Source organism: Tyto alba, unplaced genomic scaffold (genome assembly GCF_018691265.1).
Source record: "Tyto alba isolate M040663 unplaced genomic scaffold, T.alba_DEE_v4.0 Super-Scaffold_22, whole genome shotgun sequence".
NCBI classification, from domain to species: Eukaryota; Metazoa; Chordata; class Aves; order Strigiformes; family Tytonidae; genus Tyto; species Tyto alba.
Genome location: NW_024881296.1, coordinates 17,581,066 through 17,598,809, shown reverse-complemented (window position 1 = coordinate 17,598,809; position 17,744 = coordinate 17,581,066). Strand labels below are relative to the sequence as shown.

General features: G+C 39.9%; 1 protein-coding gene and 1 long non-coding RNA gene across 2 annotated transcripts in view; one reads left to right on the top strand and one right to left on the bottom strand.

Moving 5' to 3' along the window:
- Window positions 1–1,965: 1,965 nt before the first annotated feature.
- LOC122153734 overlaps window positions 1,966–17,744 on the top strand; it is a 17,914-nt gene continuing 2,135 nt past the window's right edge. Inside the window, exons 1-2 of the long non-coding RNA XR_006165620.1 lie at window positions 1,966–1,976; window positions 12,199–12,209. This is a non-coding gene — a long non-coding RNA (uncharacterized LOC122153734). The remainder of the gene's footprint in view (window positions 1,977–12,198; window positions 12,210–17,744) is intronic.
- Window positions 6,985–17,744, bottom strand: part of LOC122153733 (plasminogen-like) — a 24,901-nt gene continuing 14,141 nt past the window's right edge. The window contains exons 13-19 of the mRNA XM_042796101.1: window positions 16,965–17,058; window positions 14,935–15,052; window positions 13,803–13,877; window positions 13,110–13,250; window positions 10,208–10,314; window positions 8,169–8,314; window positions 6,985–7,143 (exon numbers count right to left, since the gene is read on the bottom strand). Coding sequence (XP_042652035.1) covers window positions 6,985–7,143; window positions 8,169–8,314; window positions 10,208–10,314; window positions 13,110–13,250; window positions 13,803–13,877; window positions 14,935–15,052; window positions 16,965–17,058 — 840 coding nt within the window. The remainder of the gene's footprint in view (window positions 7,144–8,168; window positions 8,315–10,207; window positions 10,315–13,109; window positions 13,251–13,802; window positions 13,878–14,934; window positions 15,053–16,964; window positions 17,059–17,744) is intronic.

Genomic DNA, 17,744 nt, shown 5'->3' with positions numbered 1-17,744 from the left:
TTTCATGGCTTCTCTTGCATGTTAGGTCACTGGTGTTGCTTCAAAAGACTTGTTGAATCAAATGTACTAGTGACTCACCAGAGGCAGGAGGGGGCAGAATAATGGATGAGGAAAACAGGCTTGGATGAGCGTCACTGGGTCATGAAGTTCAGTCCTCTGCAATTGAAGGCAAAGAGTTCAAAAACTAGTGAGTCTATCCTCTTTCTTGATGTCCCACTTATTTTAAGTAGAAATTGTGTTGTATTGAGGGCTTGAGATAAATCTGGAGGTGCAGGAGTAAATACATGAAAGAGCCATTCTAGTATGGGAACCAGATTAGCTGCTATTTTACTGTCTATTTGAAAAATCTAAAGCTGATTCTGCTTGTAGCCCTGTAGTATTTTTACCCTGTAGAGTGCTGTAATACCATGTTATCTGGTTGTCTTCTGTGCTTGAAACTGTTTTAATACAGCTTGTGGACAACAGCAAAGCTTGGGATATCTGTAGAGGTTTGGAAAACCACTAACACTAGGCCAGGGAAACAAAGCAGATGAGGCCAAGAGATGAGCTGATGGGAGCTGGACTCAGCTCAGGGAAACACTTGAAGGGTCACAGGGAGAATGGGTTGGATACTGTACAATTACATGTGGGATTGGGCTTATTGGGTTTTAGCAACAATTTTTCATTAAGGAAGAAGGATAAAATGAAGTACAGAATACAAAGAAGGCTTCACTAGCAAGCAGGATTTCGAGAGCTATTCAAGTTTGGTTTAGCCCAACATGTTTTTAACAATTTTAACCCCATTTTCATTTCTTACTCCAGACCCTGTGTTTCCTCTCTCTTGCTCTGCACCCCTGACTCCCTGGTCACTGTCTTGTCCCTAGTCATGGCCAGCATCTGATCACCACTCCCAGTGCCTCCTTCCCATCAGATACTATCAGATAGTGGTTTTTTTCCCTAGTCCAATGCAAAATTTGTTTTCTGAACAGCTCTTCCCTCCCCAGCACCTCTGTCACCTTCTCCATCTTTATCTCTCATTTTCACTGAGATATTCACTGGGTTACTGCATTATGGTATACTTCTGGTGGTTAAATTTTAAGACAAAACTTGCGTATGTGTATTACATGTGGCTGTTTCTCCTGCACAGGAGAGGTTTGAAAAGCCTTGAGTTTTGAGTTTATAAAATGCTCTGGTAAACATGATGTTTTAGAGATTTTAACCAGATAAGCTTTTCCTACAGGTTTTCAAAACCAAATGAGGTAATTGTAGTAGCCAAAGGTGTGTTAACATGCGTTGAGATAGTTTGGGAATATCTGAATGCATCATGTAAGCAAGCACTCTTCTGCAAGATTTTTTAATGTTAAAAGTCCACACATACTCCTTTAGGTCTATAGCAGTTGCCACTTCTAGGCTTCTCTCAATTTCATTGCCTTGAACCTGGTTAAAATGCACTTGCTTCAGTGTGGATGCTCCTGAGTTATTTTGGAGGAAAGAAAAATTGTATTGCCAATTCTTTTAAAGATGGTAATGCAGATTTGGAGAAATATTATTCATCTCTGTCTTAATGAATCTGATCCTGGAAAACTAGACCTGGGATATTGTCAGCAATTGATCCTGGTACAGAAATGTTAATTCTATAAGTTTTCCACAAGAAAATGTCAAAACAGAAGTGTCTGTCATCTGCCAGACTGGCAGTCCTCACTGCTGCTTTGTGGCAAGGATGTGACCCCTCAAGGCCTTGTGTTTGAAAGGATTTCTTGTAAAATTTTGATTTATCTGTATTCTTCTGTGCCTTTCTTCCTTTCCTCTTTTCCTTCATAGATCCACACAGTGTTTAAATCTCTCCTCAGTTCTGGTCTTGTGTTTGTTCTCATTTATTTGACCACTGTGAGGCCTACCTTAGGTGGAAGTTTATCAGATCTTATTTCAGAGTCAGGGTACATTAGTTAGCACAGTGGTTAAAATATAAACATCAGTAGGAGGATTTTTAAATAGAAGTTGACCCTTGAAATTGGGTTTACTGTAAGCTCAGAAAAATGCCCTGCAAAAGAAATTGCAAACAATGTCAGAACACAGGTCACACCTTATTGAATAAATATAAGCATAATTTCCCTAAATTTCAGAATCTCAAAAACTCAGAAAATAACCTCTTAGATATCAGTTATTTACTAAGAACAGAAAAGACCAATAGCAAAATTCAGTTTCTTGGACAGGAAAATCTGAAAAGTCAACTCTATGGAAGGGCACAGCTACAAGATTGGGGTTAAGCGTGAACTAAAGGATCTCATATAAGAGCTCCAAGGAGTAATGCTATGACATAGAACCACAGGTAGCTGGGAAATAAGGAAGATATTTTTACTTTCTTTTCAAAGACAACTAGAACAAGTGACAAAAGTGAGATTTGCATAGCCCTGTTTCACAGAGCCAGAGGGAACTTTGGGCAGCGACTCCAGAGAGGTAATGGGGATGGCTTCTAGTGGCAGGGGCTTCTGCAGGGAAGGCGGGAAGGGGTTCAGGAAGGAAAAAAGTAGCCAAGTTAAAAATAAATTCTGTCCTTGGTCTACACATGAAGGCACACAGAGGGCAGAAGACCTGGTGGATAAGCTCATTTCTGCATTTTCTGGCCACAGATGTAAAGTATTCAAGCTCAGGAAAATGATGTGACAGTAAGGAGATATGGAGGGTGCTTTTCCAGTAGTGCAAGTTTTAGTCTTTGAGATGTTCATTTGTTCTGGCTGCTGTCAAATATAAGAAAAGAGCAGAATAAAGTCAGACAGACTTTAGAGAAGTAGAGAGATTAGTTAAGTGAGCAAACTGAGTGTCAACTTTATATCAGAAAGATCTGAAGAATTAAATACTGAGGTTTCTGTGTTGCTGAAAAAAAATATCTGGAAAAACAGGGACACTACAATTGCCTTTAACAGAGCTGTGAAGAGCACTAATGACATTAAAAAACCCCATAAAATCTAACAACAGCCTTTACTGAAGGCAATTAAGAGAAAATGCAGTCCTTTCCCTGCCTTAAAAGTACACAGCTGAAGAGTGAATTCAGCTGTAAATACTTGGAAATAGGGTCCAGTTCAGCAGCTGTGGCATTTAGCACACAGTGTGCTAGAACTCTTGTATGCGAGGGACATCTTCATCATGTCACTGCTAGGCAGGAGGGCAAAAGCATTCTCCATTTCCTAGACAGAGAGCTTTGGAGAAACCATAGCTAAGCTAAAGGATGGGGTACAGCAGAGTGACCTGGAGGGCAGCTTTGAGACCTGCTCAAGTGTCCCAGAACGTAATGCCCAGCACTAGCACTGCTTTGGGAAATGGTTCAGCAAAACCACTGTGGTTTAATATTTTATCAGATTGTGTATGTGTGTGCATGTCTGAGTGTGTGTTTATGTGCGTGAGTATAACATCAAATAACATCTTATTTGTTTACAAGCAGTTTATAAAAGTGCTTATGATGGTTCAAGTTTAATATATGTTCTATAAAAATCCTTTATTCTTTAATCATTTTTATGTCCCTATGCAAAAAGACCTTGCCACTAGGTTCCACAACTTACATTTGCTGGAGAAAGCATTAGAAAAGTTGTTTGGGTTTTCTTTTCCTTACTCTCATGTAAAATCCTGAGCTAAGATCAGGAAATTTTGCATTAGAAATCATGGAAAAATTGCTGATCAGCTTTATCTTTTGCTCCAAGTATATTTCAACTCAAAGTAGATTTTTGAAAGATATGCCATTTACATGTGCCATGTGTCCAACAGACCGTAGCATATCATGTTCTATTTTTGTCAAAGAAAGTGCAGAAATATAATATTCATCACAAACAACAAGGTGGAAGGCGGATGAAAGTGGGATGCAAACTTAAACAGATGATGCCATGAGCAACTGGAGTTTTCTTAATAACTTTTTTTCCAAACTTGCTTTCAAAGTCTGCAACACCTTCCCTAGTGACAAACTACCCATTAGTCTTGTAACATATAACTTCTTGAAGAAAATGCACTTCTAGCACTCAGAAAGATTTGAAGTGCTGAAGTTCTCCACATGTTTAAAGTACAGAAAACCAAAAAAATCGAGTCGTACATTCGCAAGTGTGACAGAGTAAGAACATATAGTGCACTAAAACAGACCCAAGAAGCACAGATGAAATGAAGAGGACGGTACTTGTGTGCCAAGGATGCAGGATGCCATCCAATGGCAAAGAGCTAGTGTTATTGTCAGAATTAGTGTCCAAGTTCCTAATGTTCATGACAATGTATTAACACAGTCCTTGTAGTAATGAGTGGCACTGTAAATATAAAAATAGATTTATTATTTAGGCACATCAAAAGATTGAAAAGTACAAGAAGCCTTGCCAGAAGCAGTGTATCACTACGTGCCAAAACCAGGACAGATGACTGATAATAAATTCCCATGCTGCAAGAGAACAGCTAAAACCACAGTAATTTTCTCAGCTGGAGAAAATAATGTAGGATTTCCAGACTGTATTCTCATAAAAGCTAAAAAACCCAACCCAAGACACAAAATGACACCCAGAAAAGACTCAAATAATTGTGGAACCAAGTCAAAGAAGATTCAGAGAATATTGTAAAGTGAAGGCCAAAGAGAGTGTTTAGCCCCTGAAAACATCCTGTAGCAAGAGGTTGGATTGCTAATGAATCACACTGATTTCTGGGAAAGAAACCCAATTTCCAAATGTGATGAACAGTGACATGAAAATTGTTATATTTATTAGAGTGTCCAGCGAGAATTACACTGACAGTCACACCAAATCTAACCAAATAATATTGAGAGGTAGTCTGATAAGAGTGTCGAGGGAGAATGGCCTTTTTTAAACCTTTAAATCAAGAACAGTAGCCTTTGGTTTATATGACAAAGCAGCAGCATTTCATGCACCCACTTCATATTGGACAGATGGAACTTCGGGTTCCATCTGTCATGGTAGTCTTTTAAGGCAGGAGGAGTGATGCTCAGTCCGTAGGGCACAGGTGACCTTGGACCTGGCAGGAGGATGGCATGCAGTCCCTCTTACGGTTGGAGCTGGTGGCTGATGTACCTGGCACCGTCTGTATTCACAGTCTGTGGAAGTCGCTGGGCATCATTTGCTGAAGCCAATCCTGACTTTATCCAAGCTCATGTGATCCTTTATGAATGTGATGCCATTAGTGTAATATGTGTCAACAATAGCAATACATTGATAGGGTTGTTTGGTGATTGACCTAATACAGTTCAATCTATCGGCTACTTTCACCTAATATTAATCCCCCTTGAGGCACACATAGGATTTCCCTGTCCTTCTGCATTACCCACCAAGTGCACACAGGCCTTTGGGCAAAGGTAATTCCATGTATGGGCTTGCCTTTACTTGAAGTAGGAATAACCCAGACAGTCTTCCCCAGCATGCTTTTAAGGTACACTACCGGGACTTTATTTCTGTCTACAGTATGCAGAAGGTTTGACTGGGCAGGGCCTGCCTGGTTGGTAGATCCTCTAGTATTGACTAACTCAATGGTTAGTCAGGTGGCCCTTGCTAAATGTGTGTCCCAGTGTTTAAAATTCTGCCTCTCATTGCTCTTAGCATGGTCTTTAGTAGCCCATTGTACCGCTCAGTTTTCCCAGAGGCTGGTTCATGATAGGGAATGTGATATACCCACTCAATGCCATGTTCTTTGGCCCATTTTCTCATGTCTTCCTGTCCCATCTTCTCATGTTTTCATGCACCCAAAGTGCAGGGTTATTGGGTTCCACGAGGAATATGCAGCTGCACATGCCTGTGCTACTGCGATCTGTGAATTACAGGCAGACTGTAGAAAACATCTGCAGGCAGTGGGATTACCCAGGCTGGCAGAACTCCTGAAGCCGTGGTTCAAGATCTACTAGCAAAAGATGGTATCAAATACCTGAAATTTCCATTAGGCAATGCCTATAGGAACTGAAGAATAGCTTAGAGGCACCAAGAGAAATAGGAACAACTGAGTCTGGCCAGTTATTAAAGGGAAATTGTGCCAACATTTTTTGAAGGAACGTTACTACTGGCAGAACTTACAAAACCAACAGTACATGGGGAATAGAAAACAAGTGCCAGATGGTATCAAGCCTTTCATGTGCTCCAGGAAATGTTGCACTCAACAGGTTCTGAAAGTATCCAACCTTAATGAGCACACAACTCAAGAAAAGCCTTTGGGGCTGTATTACCACAGGAGAGCTGGGGGGAGGCGCACTGAGTACTATACTTGAGCAGAAAACTTGTGCAACTAGAAAGTGTATCATATTGGTGATAGAGCAAAAGGAGCTGTGTCTGGGTTCACACTCCAGGTTTTTCGCCAATGCTGAGTCACAAGTTGATTAAGTGAAATGAATGGTAATAACAGGTTGCAGAGTTGGTTGTAGCCTGAAACATGCTCCCCTGTAACAGACTGTTACTTGTTCAGCTGATCACACGGGAAAAAGTGGAAGGGACCTGCCACCAGGCCTTCATCCAACTCCTGGCAGCACAGGCACAGCCTACACTGGCTTATTCTTACCCAAGGCAGCAGCTGGGTTTGGCTGCTACTTTCTTATTCCTGGAGCAGCAACAGATAGGGGAGCAGATGGCCAGAGATAGGTATAGGGACAGGCCTCATTTGGGATAAAGTTTCTTGCACAGGGAAGACCTACTACATAGAGGGAGTGCATAGGCTAGCTGCTTGCATATACAGAGGAGAAAAACAGGTGTCTGAACAAAAAGAAAGACACTTTCATGAGTTGGAACATGTCTCAAAAGGGAAGGGTGAAGTAGGAAGCTTAGAGTTGCTGCCACATGTAACATGGTTGACTTACCCAGGCACAACAGACACAATGACAAACAATAATAAATGGTCAGCTTGGCTATTTCATTGCAATAACTACATATGCTCTGCTAGGAATGGTATTTTTTAAAGATTCTTATGAATTATTACAATTTTAAAACCATGCTTGGAATTCTGTTTCTGACACGACAGCTTTCCAGAAAAGCTAACCTGCATCTAGATTCAGTGGGAAACTATTGCATTCTTGATCCAAGAACCAAAACTAGGAATTCGAACAAAAACAGGTTTTGATGGCTGGGTACAGTCCAGTCCCCAAGATGTGACTCCATATTGGACAAATCTGTCCTTATCTTGACATACCAGAGGTCCTCCAACTTCAGCCTAGGGAGGAGAAGAGACAATAAGGTGACCTCTCTAGTGATGGAGACACTAGGCATGCAAACAGTAAAATACTGGCAGGAATAATACTGTGATAACTCTGATGGCCACAAAATATAACTAAGGCAATGGCTGTAGGGAGAGGGAGAGGATTTTATTAGACCTTCTGGAGTAAAAATAAAATAGGGGGAAAGAAAGTTTGCTTCCAAGCATCCAGGCCATTCCCCTGGTCTGAAGATCTACTGACCAGGGATATGAGAATATCCCCAGATCACTGTGAGGCCAATTACACACAAAAAAGGGAAGTTTCTTAATTTTCCATATCCTCTGACCTACTCATTCCTGGAATTTAATTGTTTTAATGCTGTTCCTTAAAATCCAAATATAGCAGGATAAGAATACCTATGTCCAATGACTTGTGAGCCTATCAGTGAAGGCACTGTCCACATTCTCAAAGATATCATTTGCCCTGGCAGTCTTGAACACCTGCTCAGACAGACCAGCATTTCTTTTCTGACTCTGTCACCAGGTAGCTACCAGAGTTTTATTGAAAAGCTCCCAAGATTATATCCTCCATTAAGAAAAACACAATTTAAAAGTCTTTTCATATATTTGTGAAAATTAGAAAACTGGAAGCACTTCAAACTGTATTTAATCAAGGGATTAAATAAAGATGTGGTACAACTCCAGGCTGCACCAGAAACAGTCACTGGTTTCCCCTCTGGCTCTAGGAACAAAGTGAAGTCCACGTATCATATTACAGACTTTATTTCAGGTGAAGTGGGGTATTCACAACACTAGGCTACTATGAGTAGGATATGTCAGCATGCAGTTCTGAAAGGAATGCAAAATTACCCTACACAATTTCCCCACTATTCTGGTTTACTATGCGAGTGAAGAAAAAACATTATGTATACCTCAGTTCTTATGCTTCATTCAGAAGCCTTGAGTTGCTGAAGCTATTTCTGAGCCTTGAAAGAACAAATTGTTATTTGACTTGCTTACACTCAAAGCTAGATTATTCTTACCTCACAGTTATCTACGCTTCCAAAAGTAAATCCACCACAAAATTCATGATTTTTGACGCTTCCATTCAGAAATTCAGGGCGATTACATATTCTGTTTTCAAGCACAGGGAATTCAACATCTTTTAATCTGTTGTCTGTATTGGTACCTTTATGAACAATGAAGAAAATAAAACAGTTATAAATGGTAGCCCAGGCATTGTGATCTAGTGGAGCCTCAGTAATGAAAGGACTGGAATCCATCCCCAGCTCTACTATACTCTCTGAGCTCTTTGAAGTACCTTATTAAATCTTTCAACTTTTCTGTACTTGGATCATGACTACCCTCAACAGGCAGAGGTTATTCATCTTTGCAAAGTGTTACTGAATAAATAAAAGCAGATAGCATTCTGAGACATTGTGATGGTTTTTAGGCTTCCATTATGGTGCAGTAGCAATGGATTATTTCAGGGGGAAAAATGTTAGCCTGGATTTACTTTACATTATATTTGAACTTTTTCAAGCCTAAAGTGTTCTCCAGACAAGGAGGATTTTCTTGAAGATGAGGCTGAATTTTCTCAAAACACAGTTTATTTAGATGTGGGGCTCTGGTTCTGCTCCCCCTCCCTTTCTGATTTCATTAACTATTTGCATGACATGGCAGGACCCTCTTCCCACTGCCTAAATGCAACAGTGGTTTGCTGATTTTTCCATTTTAATACACTTCCAAAAGAAATCTAGCCTGTACCATTTTTTTTTTTGTGGCTGTGATCACTAGAACATAGGAAGCAGCTGCCACCGTGTGGTAAGCTGAACAAAAAAATAAAAATGCAAGGTAAGAAAGGTAAAATAGGTGAGAGGAAAGCCAGTAAATACTGTCTTTGTTGGAGAAAAGTGTTTCCTGATAATGCTGATGAGTTACACTAATAGAATGATTATTTTTAAGCATTATTTTCATAGAATCAATTTTGTAGCTAAATGACACAGGAAGGGGAAAAAAGTACTGCAATCTATGTGGAAGCTTTTTATGGTGAAACCTATAGACGGGGACATGTTCTGTTTGTTGTTTTTTTGGGGGTTGGGTGTTGTTTTGTTTTGGTTTTTTTTTGAATTCTGCAGATGCACACATAAATAAAAATCCATTGGCTCCTTTTTACATTCTTTTTACAGGTTGAGTATTAACAAGGTGCTGTCTGGCAAATGGGAAAGGGCGGGCATCCCTTGTGTGTAGCTCAGCAAAGACAAAAGTGTGTGCATGGGAGCTGGGACTGAATGAGGGCAGATGCCAACATCACTACTGGAAGCCCAAGGACAAGAAATTGCCCCCTGCTTCAGGAAAAGCAGGTCAAAGAGGGATGGGTATTCTCAACCCTCAGCATTTGTGGGATGGGAGCTGGGCAGCAGGACACCACGTGGTTGTTTTTTAATGCTAGGCAGTGAACAAAATTCAGGTAAGTGTTCTGCTGTCATTAAAAACCATCTTGAACTCATTTTGCCCATGCCCCCAAGCTGGTTGGATTTGAGCAAGCTCTGACTTAAGGGCTTCACAGTTCCTGAGATGCCATCTTATCTCAGATACAAGGTCTTAAGGCTGGTGCTTGCCCATATATCCTATCAGTCTGGAGGGAAGGCAAGTCCCTGCAGAAGTCTATGCAGACAGTAAGACTACAGGAAGGCTAGAGCAAGCTTCATTCAGATGTTAAAAAAAATGAGTATCTAAAGATCAAAATTAAAGGCAGGGGCATTAATTAAGTATTGTCCTTATTTGTGCAAATATGGTGTATATCTAAGCTGAAGTAAGACCAAAATAGACAGAGATAAAAGGTGATAAAGTCTTAAGTCTAAGTGTCTTTTCTCTTGTTCAATGAATTCAGTTTATGTGAGCAATGAGGGGGAAAGATTAGGCTCTGAGAGAAAGGAATAAAAAGAATAATGTTTCCTGGTGACCTGTGGCTTAGTTAAATCTTAAGTAAAATGTGTTTTTCAGGTTCCATGAATGCACATATTTTGGAATAGGTTTTGAAAACCTTCCTAAGTTTTCAACCGCACTGAATATGATTTACCTCTTGTTTTTCCCCAGGCAGTTAGAAAACATGCTGCTGCTCTTTCTACCATCAGACTGGTTTCAGGCAAACAAACTGGTTTTACATGGTCAGTAATTGTTACAGGACTAGAAAACAAACAAAGAATAATTAAAAGATCCTTAGAAAAAATACCATTAGCTTATTCAGTTTTCATACTCAGATGGCTCTTCATGGAAATGGCATGGGGAAGAGTGGAGAAGTTGATGGTGCCTTAAAACTGTATAGATATAAGATGGTGCCTAGTTGCTTGGTGAAAAAATAGATTCCTTAGAGCAACTGAAAGTCTCTGGGATGTGTTTTTGGGCACAGTCACAGTGCAAGAGTGTTTGCAGCATAGTGCTAGAGCACTGATCCCTGGTTACCTCCGCAGTGTGTATAGGAACATGCACAAGCCCAACCCCTGCCCCCAGCAGCCCTTTCAGGTGGTGTAAGCCTGGTTTATCTCAGATTGTCCCTGCCTCAGAGACTGTGGGCATTTTCAGGAAATTCACAGGAGGAGGGAAGAATGGATGAATGAGTAAATAAGCAGACACAGCTGAAGTTGTGGAAAATTCCTTTCTTTAGTTACGTGGGTGATATAATTGTGGGAAACATCATGCCGTATCTTGCACATTACTCAGTCTATCATCTCAATAAAGTAAATACCAAAATAAAACTCTTCCTCATCACAGCATTGTGCCTGGAGGCTTCAGCACTGGAATAAAGCTTGATGTGGAGTGGACAGGGCCCTGGAAAACAATTCTGCAGAAGACAAAAATACTACATAGGGAGGTCTTTGCTTTGGACTGTCTGATCCCTTATTGACTTTCAGATGTAGATGGAAAAAGATGAGGCATCTTCTGGAAGATATATTGCCCTAGGAGTCAGACAAGTGCAAACAGTTTTGGTACAGTGAAAGTATGTCTGAACAAGCTGTTAAATGAGATTTATTACTGTCAGAAACCTATCCTGTGAAGGTTAGTTCTGATTGTGAAAGAGAGTAAAAGAACCTGACTGAACTCCAGATGTTCACTCAGTGTTAAATGAACCTTTATAATCACTTTTCAGGCCCAGAATGATTTTCAAAGTATGTAATACGTTAGTTAGTGAGATCTTTAATGTCCAATTAAAGGGAAAAAACAAATCCCACTGTTCCTAATCAAGACATTCAAGGGCCCCAAGGAAATTCAAGATAATGAGACACCAAAGGGAACTGACTCTGGTCCATCTTAAAATAAAGATTTTTCCAACACAAAAATCTGAATGAAACATGAATGCAGCAGTCAAGGAGGGTAGGAGTTGCTAACCAGCTCCTGTGCTGAAGCTACAGATGTGCCAATGCCATCGTCATAATTTTGAACTCTATCATCCAGCCCTCTGAAGTCCAAGATGGTGATCTCAAACCTCCACTCTCACATGGTTCCATGAAATTAATCCTGCGTGACTTCTTTTCCCTATAAAAATGAAAATCAGTCCTAGACAGCACATGTCTCCTTAGGAGCATGGCACATAATTCACCTGGGACTAGACTTCTACTGAAATCAGTGGTCCTCCTCAATAGATCAGCCCTCCTTTGGGATGATTTTGGCCAAGATTTTCACAGACCTGCATCAGTTGTCTGACAAGCTTGTCTATTGCCACAAAATGCAGGTGTAGCAGTAGCAACTAGTCTTCTTGCATCATATTTTCTTGAGTAATCTGTTTTATGAACAGACAGTGAAGATATGGACTTAATAAAGTCCACAAAGAAAGCTGAAGACAAATGTAAAGAAGGAATTTAATGAAGTTGAAAACAAATAAAGTTAATCTAAACGAGAAATTGAGGGATATGATGTCCATATCTGCTATTTATGGCATCTCACTTTAGATGGTGGGTGCTGCTGATGCAAAACTGACTACAATGCTGTAGCACGCATGCATCTACAGTTCAAATGTGCATCAAGCTCCTAATAAAACAGCAATTGAATTACATAGTTACAAGCAGTGGTAAGAGTAAAAACTTGTGGAGCATGAGTTCCTTCTGCTCACCTGAAGTCAGTGGGATTTTGCTCAATCAAGGACTGCAGAACCTGAGTTGATATTTAAGTGAAATTTTTCTAAGTTCATTAAAGCAGTGTGATGAAATTTAGAAAAGAAATGTCCTCTCAGGTCAAACATAAGTCTTTCATGATCTTTTTTCCATGTGTGGTGAGCATAAGAACAAGAGGGAAACCAATGTGTAAGTAGAAAATTTTCAGAAGCATCCCAAAGGGGAACAAATAGCATTGAAATAACTGCACACATTTCAGAGTAGACTGCTCAGACATCCAAGCAAAACACAAAAGAGGGCTTCGGGCAATTATAGTTACGCACGGGCTTTTTTACTATATCACAAGTAGGATCTGTTTTTATTGATCTGTTGGCCAAGGCTGCAACTCATGAAACATGCATGTGGCCTGGCCTGGAACACTGCCAGGGAAACTGGACCATTCTACTTGCCTCGTGCAGAAACTGTGGTGTCTACTGGCCAAAATTTCAGTTGTGGCTCACAGCCCTCAGAGCTGAGCAGGAAAAGCCTCCAAGCAGAACCTCTAGACACAACTCTGCTTTAGTTTGCCTCCACACTCCCTGCTTCTTAGCAGGTGGTGAGTGGGAATTCCCCATGAGAAACCCGCCCATCATAACTGGTTCTTGACTTTCCTAAACTGTGTAAGAAGCTCATGTGGGTTCTGCCAGCAGGGTCATTCAGCAGGAGAGATGGTCAGAGTTCAGCCTTGAACTGATGCATATGCTAACACTTAAAGGGTCTCTCACACTCTCTCATACCACCCGCAATCACCCCTGAGAGCTAACTCCAAGCTAAGCTAACTTGTGACTTTAGAATAAAGGTGTTAGGCGTGGAAAACTTGAACTGAAATGGTACCTGTTCAACTTCAGCAAAGCAATGTCTGCTCCACTTGGTTCCTTTAATGCTTTCTGAACACTTCGGATTTGCAGGGATGGCTCTGCTGCATTGAGATTCTGTATACCAAGAAACACCCTGTAGGAAGAAGGCTCTGTTGACCTGGAAGAAATGACAGTAGCAACATTATACATCCGTATATGTAATCAGGAATGTCATTCTTACAAAATTCAGTGATTTCCCTGGAGAACTGCACTTCACAAGATGAGCAGGCTGCTGCTTCTGACCATAGATGCCCTCAATTATTGTTGGGGAGAGGGAAAATGTGATTTTTTTTTTTAACAATTCAGGTTTTATTACAGTGAAAAATCCCATAGGCTGTAAATAATGTGGCACCTTCTTGCAGTATTCACAACTCTTAAAGCCCTAAGGGTCAGCTGTTTACCACAGTTTTTCCAAGTGTAATTAGCACCAGCACATCATTAGCATCCTTTTCAGCATGCTTTGGGGTGGGGGAAAGAGCAGACAACAGAAGTAACTTCTGTTGTGCTCTGTCTGACTGTGACAGGAGCAGAAGATAAAGATCAGTTTGCTGGCAAGACAGACAGGAAGTAAGGAGTAAAGAAAGTGCCTTACTGGGTACATCTTGCTCCTCTGTTGATTTTCTCATAGAGATTTAGAAAATGTCTGTCACTCATTCTAGCGGATACTCACTCTTGCAAGCACTGAGCTGCAGTAAGGACCCACTGTGGATGTATCAGAGTGCCAGCACAATGGTGCACATTGGTACTAGAATAGAGAAGACAATCATATTCATTCAGGACTGCATAGTCAATTCTCCACCATCTATGCTGTACACAATGAGAAATACTAGCAAACTAGCAATATGCCCCTTATTCAAACCTTCTACCAGTCATAGCTTGTCTTTTGCCAAAGACAAGAGAAATAAAATGCAGATTTTCAAGGGACAAGCTTGTTTTGCTCCAGAACATGACAGATGTGAAAAGAAATTTGACACTCAGGTGAAATTTTTGCAACAAGGCACTATTGTTTTCAGGAATTTAATAAAAACAATGCATTTCCTAACAATTTCACTTGTGAGGTAATGGGTTTGTTCTGATGAGCAATTAATAAAAGGATACATCCTTCTGATTTGTGGGGTTGATTTGGAATAGCTCTTCAAATAAACCTTACTATAGACTTCTAACTTTTCTTGGGATAATATTTATTATGGTTACTGCCAACAACTGTAGAAATTTTCATTAGCCTTTCTGTAAGCACATCTTCATCTCTTGTTCAGCCAGTCTCATTGTGACTGTGGAAATGCTATGCATAATTGTTTTTTTTATATTGAGAGATGATGGTCTTCTTATGTCTTCTAACACAACTAAGGTGGTCACAGCATCAATTTGCATTTGCACCAGACTGGCTGTTGAGTGAAAAGGGATGATCAAAATCCATTCATACACATTGCAGTTTGGTGACTACATTTCTGAACTTAAATCCCCCACTGCAGAATCTAATTAACTGTCGCTGTCCTCAGTGGGAATTATTCCTTCCCCATTTCAGAAAATAAAGGTGTACTTAATGTTTGCAGTTTGGCCTCTAGAGATTCAGGAGAAAGTGGGGAGTTTGGGATTAATGACCCAGGAAATAGCTATCTGTGGACATTATGATTAAAAAAAAAAAAAAAAAAAAGGTATTTTACATGCTAAGGCATTTTATATAGAAACCAAGGCCAGTCTTCAAAAGCATAAGCACTGTTTCCTGCCAGTGTCTTTCTATTGCCTGTTCCCTATGAAACCCTTGTGCTCATGGATAGTGATACAATCTGGAATACCAGTACCTTAACCTGAGACTGACTTGCCAAGGCCAAGATCCTGGAGATGCCTCACACATGCTATATTGCCCACAGGCTCTCTCACTCCTCATCCGGACTTTTCCACAGTCATGTTCAGAAGCAGCTATAGAATTTAAAAAGTTACAATGGAGAATTTAAAAACAGTTCTGTAGTACCATCCACAGTGCAATCAGATGAAAAGAGAAAGGCATAATACTCTTAATCTTCGTTAAGCTTTCACTTTTTATGTTAGTTAATAGAAACTAAGGGTAAAGAAACAGCCAGAAACTTTAGACTCCATTATATTTCCATTACCTTGAGCATTTAAACCTGGGGCTAATATATCATATTTGACATGACCAAATATTAATTTACCTAGAAAAAAATTGTTAACTATATCAAGTATTTGGATGTAGTCAGATAATATAAATAAAACTACATTGGAGCCCCACCCCCAAAAGAAAATCTTTAAAGAAGTTGAAGGGAAAATAGAGCTAAAGAAAGTAGAAGAGCTTATTGCCCAGAAAATAATAACAATTTCTAAATTCTTAAAAACATTACAGTCTACAAATGATTATAAATAAAGTCGAGTCACAGTCCCCTTGTCATAAAATATTCCAATTTTGCCCTCACACTTTTCACTCTACTTTCTTGTTAATCCAAATCTCTCTGAACTTTTAAAAATAAGATTGAGCTTGGGTGCTCAGTAAGGACCTGAGTAACTCTTTCCAGAACTGCATATGGTGCTATGGATGTTAAATTTTTTAGTTCCAGTATGAGACAATTAATAAAGTAATCAAAGGCTAGAGACTGTGAGGTTCTCCTGCACTTAATTTAAAAATCTACTATTCAAAGGCTGTTTTGCAGAGAGATCAGATCTCAAAGTGAAGCTCCACCACCACAGTTCCAGGGATCAGGTTGTTACAGGTGTGGTATGTATTGTTTGTATACCATTCCATATATTTTTTTTCCCTATGCAGCTCTTAGGTCTGTTTGACAAAAGTAATGTGTACAGTCATGATGCATTGCTGTTTAGAGGAACTCTTTAGATGGCCAGCATGAAGAATATCACATCCTCCTGAGGGAGTGACCACTCTTCACTGTTTTGTTTTGCTACATTGTCCAAGAGAGTAGGGACCTGGCCTCTAGATGTTACTGTAGTAAAAATAACACAGGAGATGAAGAAGAAATAATTTCCATATCCATGCTAGATATATTAAAAAAAAAAAAATATTCTGTCAAAATGCAGGCAAGGAAGGGAAGAGCAAAGCAAACGAGATGACTGCCAGGTGTGCCAAGCAGCACTCCCAGTACATCTCAGCTGCTACTGATGCCCACTGCCAGGGCACGACAGAAGGTAAAATCTGTGTCTGTCACTGCTGAATTCTTCAGCGAACACTGCACCTGCTCAGTGTACTGATTGCTATCCCAAAATAGAAAAAAAACATTAAGGAAATATGCGTAAAATATCCAGGACTAAATTCACTCCCTACCCAAAAAGAAAGGCAAAACATCTAGGGACAGATTATTTTTGCATCCAGATTGGAATAAAAAATTAAGCCAGCAGAGAATGGAAAGGGTTTCAAAGGATGTCATCACTGGTGCTCCCAATTAAGAGGAAATGTGTATAAGTAGGTTCTTGGGGCATTAGTCCTGACACAAAGTGCATGGAAAGACTAGCATGAACATCAAGGAAAACCTCTCCTGTGTTTGAGGAGCCCAGGGAAAGAATACTTCCCTTCACAGCTTCACTGGATGTTTCAGTTCAGCTAGCATTCTGAATGCTTAGCTTCACTGATGACAAAGAGCACACAGGTTGTTAACTATGAAATCTTATTGACAATTCTTAACATCAGATTATCTAAACTTTGGCTGACTGTTACAGGTGCCTGATTGTGTCAAACTTCCATACAGACCTCAGTTCAAATCTAAAGATACTACATACTGCAGCTTTTTATGGTTGGATTGAAAACCTTTTGTAATTATGATAACAAGATGTAGAAAGGGAGGACAGAAAAGTCTTTAAGGGTAGTTACAGCAGTGTGGGATTTCACAGTATTCCCATTTTTTTTCTGGGTCTGTTGTGAAGCACCAAACACCATTTACATCTCCATCAGGATTCCTGCAATACTGTAATAATTACAAAAACAGAGAATGAAGACTCCAAGTGTTAGCCACAGAATGAAGAAGTCTATGAGTGCATGTTTTTTAAAAAAATGTTAAACTAAAACTTCGAATTATTTCCCCCAACTACTTTTCCACTGGATGTTAAATGCTTTTTATTTCCTCTGAACGCAAAATTCTTTCTTTCCTATATCTCAAACAATTAAGTAAAGTTAGAAAAATGTAATAAAATTGTTATCATTTTCTTCATCCACCAAGAGCCACCCTAGAGCTAACGCTTTTTAAGGTCTCCTGAGAATAAAGTTTGACATAGGATGATTAAGTGCTTTGCACTAAAACATTTATTCTTGGCCTAATCCTTCTTCTCCTAAGGTCAGTGAGAGCGAGTTAGGTCAGATCTGAGAATTTGCCAGAAGCCTGCTTAGTTTGTGACAAACAGCAAAAGGCATTGCTTTGGGGTTTGCAGAAATCAGGAAAGCACTGTATGATTTCTTTTGTGCTGCTTGCCTGTCAGTGTCAACCCCATGGTGTACCTCTGTGCTTGAAGTACCAACATCTCAGGTAATGTAAAATGCATGCTTCCCTCTTCAACACTATTACAGGGCTGGGCTATTGATACGATGACTTCCAGATATACTTAACCTGTTCTACAAAGACTGAACATGAAATGTTTACTGAGGGGTCATGGAGAA